Below are 8,273 nucleotides of genomic sequence, written 5' to 3' on the forward strand. Positions count from 1 at the left end.
CTAACCATCTATTATCAACTCCTTGGAAATGAGTTCTAAAAAGCCACTCATTTAATCTGTTTGGTACAACAACAACAACAGAGGGCTTGTAAATACTGATTTTTTTTAAATGCATTTTTGGCTTTCTCTTTTTAACACAACAATAATCATCGCCTTTTGAACGCGTAACTTAATGGCTGATGACAGCCTGTCTGTCTATCCACGCATCAGAACGTTTACACTTTCACGCCCGTTCTCAAGAAAATGCCACAGCCTGCAGCAGCATGCCCGTGCAGAGGGTGAGAAGCACTTTCAATATTGCCAGGGATACAAATGATGTTTGTAATCAAACTCTTCAGCTCTGATTGGGATTTGTTTGCCAGCTTTCTTTGGAAGGGAGGAGGGTTTGCTGGTCATATAGGCGGGCTGATGATCCCTCTCCGCATGCTGTCAACAACAGAGGAGCGCAGCAGTGAGAGCTGCTTTTTCCTTCACTCGTTGCTTTTGCTTTGTGAATGGATATTTAAAGTTCGAGATTCATGCGCGCATTCTCTCTCTCTCTGTCTTTTTCTCTTACTCTCTCTTATGAAAGAGCATGACCCCTGCTGAGCTTCAGACAGATTTGACCTGAGCTCACACACAGAGAAGAGAAGGCGAAATGGAGACTATCACGACCTATAACTTCCTGATTAATTCAACAGATCTGAACAATGTCTTTAGCCGCTTCGGCATCAATATTTCGGATTACGAGCCAAGACGGGGCCCCTCTCCAGACTCTAAAGGTAAAGTAAACCAGTATATCGATATAACATGTCTGTGAAGATTTCTCGATTTACCTAAAATAGTCTTTTGAACTCCAGATTGTGGCAAAAAATAAAAAATAAAAAAAGAAAGAAAGTAAGAAAGAAACGAGCGGGGAGGAAAGGCGAGCGCTTTGGGCATTTTTTCTTGCGTCATTGCGCATTACGCGCACGGCTCAGGTCCTCCACAAAAGCTAATGCAGTCAGCGCTCGCTGGTCCTGCACGGTCAAGTGAGCACAAACTGAATTTGTGCACTTTGCGGGAAAATAAAAAAATAAATAAATAAAAAACTGGGACGTAAAAAGCTCCAGTTTGGAACATTTTTGCAAATAAAACCCTGGAAGGCTACCACAGCCCGAAGTGATGCACGGACTCATAAAAATGCGCACGCTGAGCATCAGCGGGGCTGCACATGAGTCACATTTTTATATAAATATTAGAGTGATGTTTCCTTAAGGGAGGCAAATGACTTTGAAAATACACACAGAGTGTAAAAGGACAGAAGACCCAGAGCGGAACTTAGATGTGGCCCAAATGGGCAGAAAGCTCCAAATGGTGACAGGTGGGATAGTAGCCTCACAACATGCAGGTGCATCTCAGAATGCCACTGAAAAAGATAATCATTTTCAGTAATTAAATTACGTGAAAGTCACAGTATTTAAAAAAAAAATTTTTTTCATTTCTGATTCAACTTTTCTTACTGAAATGCTTCAGATTAGCACTCAAATAGTATCAGAAAATGTTTAAAAGCAGGTTTGGAATGATGGTTTTATTTATTATGAGGGGGGGGGAACCTATTCAAGAAGTAATTAAAAACATTTCAGAGACAACTGATAGTGTCTGGTTGCAGATGTTTGGCACTCTATTTGTAGATATTTTTTTACAATTATTTATTACAGCCACATCAAAGGGTTTCTATGATGTAGAAACCCTCAACAACAACCTGTTGAGGGCCATAAAAAACCCAGTTTTTTATGGCCCTCATAAAAAACTGAGGGCCAGTTTTTTATGAGGGCCATAAAAAATTGTATTTAATTGTATTTAATTGTAATTGTATTTAAATACAATTTAAATACAATTTAAATTGTATTTAAATTGTATTTAAATACAATGTTTAAATACAATAAACATTGTATTTATGTTTCCAGAATATTCTTTCATGTGATCCAGTCAGACATGGACTTTCTGCTGTACTTCAGGTCATTGTTGTTCTGCACAGCCCAACTTTTAGCTGACTTCATGTTCTATTTAAGTGATTGTCTGATTCTACACGTTTTGTAGCGATAAACCGTTCATTAACATGGAGGGAGAAATTTTAAATGACTGGTCCAATCTCTGTTTAGACTCCGGTTTTTGTCAGATGCACTCTCAGTTGCCACTAAATACACCTCGTATGACGACGTACTGCGCACTTTCCAAGGCGATTGCAGCTGTTATTGTGTGCATGTTGTTTGTTGTTGTGGTTTCTTGGTTTTTGTGTTTTCTCTTTCCGCAGGCTTAGAGGCAGGTGTTGACTTGTGTCCTCTCTATGGCTCCTTCTCTCCTATCTCGTTCTTTCCCTTCAAATCTCTTCACCGTCCATTTCTCGTTTTGTCTCTGTGTCCATTACATTTGAAATAATTAACCCAAAGCAATTTCTAACAAAGTTTCATATGTTTCTCAAGTGGAGCATCATGGCATGATACGCATGTAAAAGTAAATTTGTTGACAATAATACTGAGCGCCACACTGCTGGACAGAAGGTGTTAAAAAATGATTATAAAAATGATTTTTAATGCAGAAATATCGACCGATGGGAAAGTAAACTGACTTGTCGTTATCAGAAGCCCATATAGCATTCCTCCAGTCTGAGAGCTTCTTTCCAGAATCCACATTGTCATGGTCCTATTTAAAGAAAACAAAGACTTTACTTTAACACGTCTTTCCTTCTTAGACAACTCCCAGCCCGTCCGGATCATCCTGTACAGCATCATCTTCCTCCTCAGCCTCATAGGCAACAGCATCATCATCATCGTCCTGCTGCCGGTAGGACGAAGACAGTGGCAGAAGACCATCACCAATCTGTTCCTGCTGTCCCTGGCAGTGAGCGACCTCCTGGTCTCCCTGGTGTGCATCCCCTTCACCTTAATCCCCAACGTCATGAAGGATTTCATCTTTGGCCTCGGCATGTGCAAGATGGTCATGTACTTCATGGGTACGTACAGATGTGAGAAGGTGGACTGGAGTTTTTGGAACGAGATGAACTGAGTCTGGTCATCTAGTTTAGTCAAGTCAAGTTTATTTGTACAGCACATTTCAGCAACAAGGCAGTTCATAGTCCAACTATGACACAAGCAACACAGATTACATATGGTGAAATTCCAGTCATCAAGAAAATACACAGCTGATCAGTGTCTGACCTCCTACTAACAAAAGGCAACTCTCAACAGTCGAAACTCAGTGTTTCGACTTTCTTCCAGATTTGAGGTACATAGAAACCAGTGATGTGCGGTGAGGTTCATTGCTGGTGAGGCACTGACTTATGACCAAAAAGACTAATCATTTACATGTCATCCATAGCCGCGTTAACTCAGTGAAACTTAGAAATGTAGATATTGATTTCGTGCTATGATCCACAGCAAAGTTATCTGTATTCGTTAACCTACGCAGACTCGTTGCCATAGCAACTGACAACAATGCCACTTCATGTTTTAGGATTTAACACCAAAAAACATTCAAGAATTTTGCACACAGAACAGAACATTCAGTCGGTTGCTGTAGTACGTTTTAGGCTTAATGTTTAATTAATAAATAATGCTGTGGTAGATTAGCTACCGCTTCTACTTTACTGAATTATTTAGACATACAAACTGTAGCCCCAAAAAACGTACATTTCATAAAAACTAAAAAAAAAAAACAAAACAAAAAAACATCTTATTGCTGTCTTACCTTTATCTATCAATGAAATCCATGCACCGCTAATTCTGCACAAAAATATCCGTTCATCCAAAGTCAAGTCTATCTTCGGCATGACTTTTCTACTCCGTTTGAGAATCATCAAACTGTCTCAAAGCAAAACCTTCAGCTCCGGTGTTGGTCTTCCTTATTTATTATCTCCTGCTTCAATTGAAAATCCACTTTAGAAAAAAACAAACTGTTAAAGTGTAGAAATGTAGTCTTTCATGTTTACGTCGGAAGAGAGGAGAAAACAAATATATCGCTGTACTTTACTTATTTACTGTATGGCTAGCTCCATGGCTAGCTCACTGTGTCTTACTCTGCAGTTGTGCAGTCACAATATCTGGGATCATGAGCGCCCCCTGCCATGAGGCAAGAGAACTGCCTGCCTCCCCTGGAGTCTGTTATCTGCCGTTTCTGATCGCTCCTCCGCACACAAAACACGATACACACACAGTTGGTGACAAAAAAAAACACTGTATATTATATACATAAGCTAAATTATGGAAAATCAGTCCATATATTAAATGTTTAGCCATTTTATTGCCGGCGTACAGACAGGACGAACATGCTCCCATAGAATGGCAGACAGCGCAGTTAGCGAAAGGTTGCACAATCCCAGGTGAGGCTCAGCTCGCTGCTGCCTCACCGGCTTCGATTCTGAGCATTTGAATGGGAAAATGCGGAAATCCAGCGATTTTGAAGAACAAATCATCAGAATTGGTTAAGCTAAGTAAAAAATAGATACAAACCACAGGGTGAAAATAACAATATAAATGGTTTTATTATTATATATTATTTTTCCATGATGACCTCACCTGCCTCCCCTGACCGCACGTCACTGATAGAAACTGGATGCTGCTTCTCCTTGTTTGGTTCTGGTTCTGGGGGTGTTGAGTAGACCAGAACCAGAAGACCTGAGATTATTCTCAATGTGCTCCATGGTGTTGACATCAGGACTCTATTCATTCCAGTCAAGATGGAACTTGCTTTGAGCCCTTTTGTGCACATTGACAAAATACAGCCGTCATAATTCATCCTCTACTTGACACAATGCAGTCAGGCAGTGCCCATAAAAATCCATTGGTCCATACTCGTCCATTGGGATACCAGAGTCCAGTGGAGGGCTGCTTTACCCCTCTGCATCCTATGCTTTGTATTGAACTTGGTGCCTTGGAAATCCATTCCAAGAAGCTCTCTATGAGCTCTGTAAATTATTCTGAAATTCACAAAGTTTGGAGGTCAGTAGCTGTTTACTCAGAAGACAATCCGCGACTAAGGCACTCTATGAACTGCCACGTTCAGTGATTGAATGTGGTCTAGCATCAAGGAAATTTCAACAAATTGATTTATTCTACTTGTAGCCTCCTGGTACCACAGCTGAATTCACTGAGCTCTTGATAGTAACCCATTTTTTATAGATATTTTTAGCAGCAGTCTGCACGATCGGGTACCTTTTAGTGACCAGCCGTGTAGTGAATCAGAAGAGCCGAATATAGCAACTATCTTAATGTTAACCAGAACTTAGCTATTCGAAAGTAAATAACCAAATTACAGAAACTTGCCTCCTTAAATAAATCTAAACTTAGACAAAAATAAACGTCCGCTCACTCCTGCAAACTCCTTCAAGAACTTTTACAAGGTCTTTAACAAAGACAAGCAGTGTGGCCAGTTGGGATGAGCGCGGGATGGATGCAGGATGTCCACCTCTGGCAGGCCACCAATCCGGAGTCTCCTCAGTCTTCAGGAGCCAATCAGCGACAGGCATCTGCACACTCATATTTACATAATTAACCTTACGACACCAGTTGTAACGTTACATACAAAACATTCGCGTTTCCAAGTTGAGCAAAAAATATGAGATGGCAACAAGTTAAAGGCTGGCTCTTTGGAAGTCGTGCCGCAAGAGCCAAACTTCACATCATTAGATCCTTTATTTTATACTTTGTGCATTGTTGTCCATTTGACTGGAACATCTAAATCCAATGAGGAGTTAGTACTTTTATACTTTTTTAGCAGTATAATGTGTGAAAGATCTTAATTGCGGTTGATCCCCCTAACGCTGGATGCAATATAATCCAACTATGTCTCTATGGTGAGTTAATTGTAGTTTTTTGTTGTGATGGTAATTGCTTATTAGATAATTGAAGTCATCTGAGACGTTCTTGCAAGGTTAATTTCCCTGCATGTTCAAATGCTCCTGGAGATTTAATGAGCTTGAGCTAAAAACAGTTCATCCAGGTCAGAGGAGGCCTTTTTTTTGTCCAGAAAGGATAAATTTATATTTTTCCAGCCACAAGCCTTTTGAATTTCAATTTAGGTCTCGCCTAATAATCTGTATGAGAAAGGATGAAAACTGACTGCCACAAAAACCAGTGGGAAGATGATTCCTATCAGCTTAGGTTGAAGAAGGTGCCCTGTTCCTCCTGCCAAAATTAATCTCACAAGTTCATTCTTTGTGTGTGAAACACACACAAATTACCTTTCCGGTCAAGTGCAAATGGGAGTAACAACTCTAATCACTTCTGATGTGACTGAGGGCTCTGAAGCAGCGATCATTCCAGACGCCAGCCCTCACTGGACATTTTCTCTGTCTTCCCTGTATTCTGAGGAGGTCGTCAAAACACTGCCTCTGAAAATAACTTAGTGCTGGGTAAAGAAGACAATCCGAGCGGCCTCCGTGAGTCAACAGGGACACGTCAAATATAATCAGTTTATCGGCCGAGAAAGACAAACACCGCAGACGTAACGTTCACCATCGTTAGCTGTCCTACATTTCAGCCCTTCGGGACAACATAAATGTAAACTTTCCAACCAAAGTGAGGCCAAGTTGAGGCATATAGCCTCAGAGTTGGATGGAAGATAATGCGTGTTGTATAAAAGTGAAGCTTTGTCCTGTAGCTTATTTTGTCCAAGTCTTTGAGTGCTTGTTAAAACCGTGAACCATGAATATGTGCGTACATACGCCTTTAAACCTTCTGGGAGATACATGACAAGTGACTCTGGACTTGTCATGTATCTTGTCATGAGGCAAATGTGCCTCATTTCTCCTGCAAACCAATCTCAACATCAGACAAAACTCATTGTACCAACTTTGTTAGCAACAGCTACTATCAACCATTTGTGATCAATGTCAAAGCGTCTTTTACACCCATTGTGGTAGACATTTTGCTCACTCTTTACATAGCTGTTTCGGATTATTCTTAAGATGTTGTACAGCCGGTTTAAGCTCATGACACAGCATCAAAACTGAATTTTAGAGCAGAGTTTGACTATTCCCTTGCAAAACCATGACACTACCACCACCATGTCTGCCTGTCGTAATGAAGTTTTACACAACATGCAACAAGATGCAAATTTCTCTTTACTGCAACAGAATCTTAAAACAACAGAAAATATTCCTAGAAGACTTGTATTTCTAATAGTGTATATAAAACATGTATATAAAACATTATTGGGGGTTATTGTCCAGTCCCTTTCTTATTTCTGAATAAGAAACATTAAATGAGGCAGATGAGGCCTGAAGTTCTTTAGATGTTGTTTGGACACTTCTGATAAAGCTAGGCACTGATTTCCTGATTTGTGGATGTTGGCTCTCATTGTGGTTTTCTGGTCCTTTCCAGACAGATTGATATTAATTACTTTATTTCTCATATTTCCTTATATTCTTCCTTAAAACAGGGCGTGTTGTTTTGTTTTTGTGACGTCATGTAGCCTTATTTATCCTCCTTAGTTTTGTATTTGTTCAGGTTATCTGGTGTTGAATCTAGTTTGATGATCTAAAATATTTCAGCGTGACAAAAAACAAAAACTGATGAAATCCGCAACAGGGTCAATACGTCCTCAAAGCCCTGAAGCTTGTTTGTAACCATCTTGATCAAAAACCACAATGAGAGTATTACTTTCAATATGGAAATTGCTCGACATCTGAGTCCAAATTTGGTCCAACGGTTTAGTTGGGTTTAGCAATGCAATCAAGAGAGTTTTTCCTGATGGCTTTTAATACTGTGGCCAGACTGTCATTGAAATTCATCCGCTAGCTCCGATTTTGTCTGCTGCGGCTTAAATCTCTCGGATTGCTTTCTGTGGTTCATGCTCTCACATTGCTTTGTCTTAGGTGAAGTCCTGATAGATAAGCCTTTGGGGTTGCATGCAATGCAGAAACTCATTCATTGAGAAATGAAGGTTGTGTTTATTGGACCTTTCCCTTTTTTTGGCAGTCCACATTAGGTCCACTTGACTCCATTAGCAGGAAAGATATGTCATTTCCCAGTCAGTGCAAGCGCTTTTTTCCTGCTCCCGTGCTGCACATTGTCTGACAGCTGCAGACATTACAGAGGCATAGTTGCTCTTATTATAAGATATGTGTCTGCTTGGACAGTGCAGAACACCGGCAGCGCATCCGTACTAGATTGTCTGCATACATTTGTCCGACAACTCCACAATATCTAAAAAAAAAAAAAAAAACCTTTGAAACCGAGCCAAACAGATCAACAGATTGTGACAGAGCCCTTCCAAAGAGTAAAGTTTCCCACAATGTTAGCAATGCTTACCTT

The 8,273-nt window shown here is 40.2% G+C and overlaps 1 protein-coding gene across 3 annotated transcripts in view; it reads left to right on the forward strand.

The window, feature by feature from the left end:
* Nucleotides 1-56: 56 nt before the first annotated feature.
* cckar (cholecystokinin A receptor) overlaps nt 57-8,273 on the forward strand; it is a 22,965-nt gene continuing 14,748 nt past the window's right edge. For 2 of the 3 annotated variants that reach the window (XR_001661984.1, XM_007551343.2), the window contains exons 1-2: nt 57-761; nt 2,714-2,974. Coding sequence is in view for 2 of the 3 variants with exons in the window: in XM_007551343.2 (XP_007551405.1) it covers nt 638-761; nt 2,714-2,974 (385 nt within the window). In the remaining variant the exon portion in view is untranslated. The remainder of the gene's footprint in view (nt 762-2,713; nt 2,975-8,273) is intronic. The other variant, XM_016671067.1, reaches the window with a different exon arrangement.

Source organism: Poecilia formosa, unplaced genomic scaffold, assembly GCF_000485575.1.
Source record: "Poecilia formosa unplaced genomic scaffold, Poecilia_formosa-5.1.2 Scaffold41, whole genome shotgun sequence".
In the NCBI taxonomy this organism is placed as follows: domain Eukaryota; kingdom Metazoa; phylum Chordata; class Actinopteri; order Cyprinodontiformes; family Poeciliidae; genus Poecilia; species Poecilia formosa.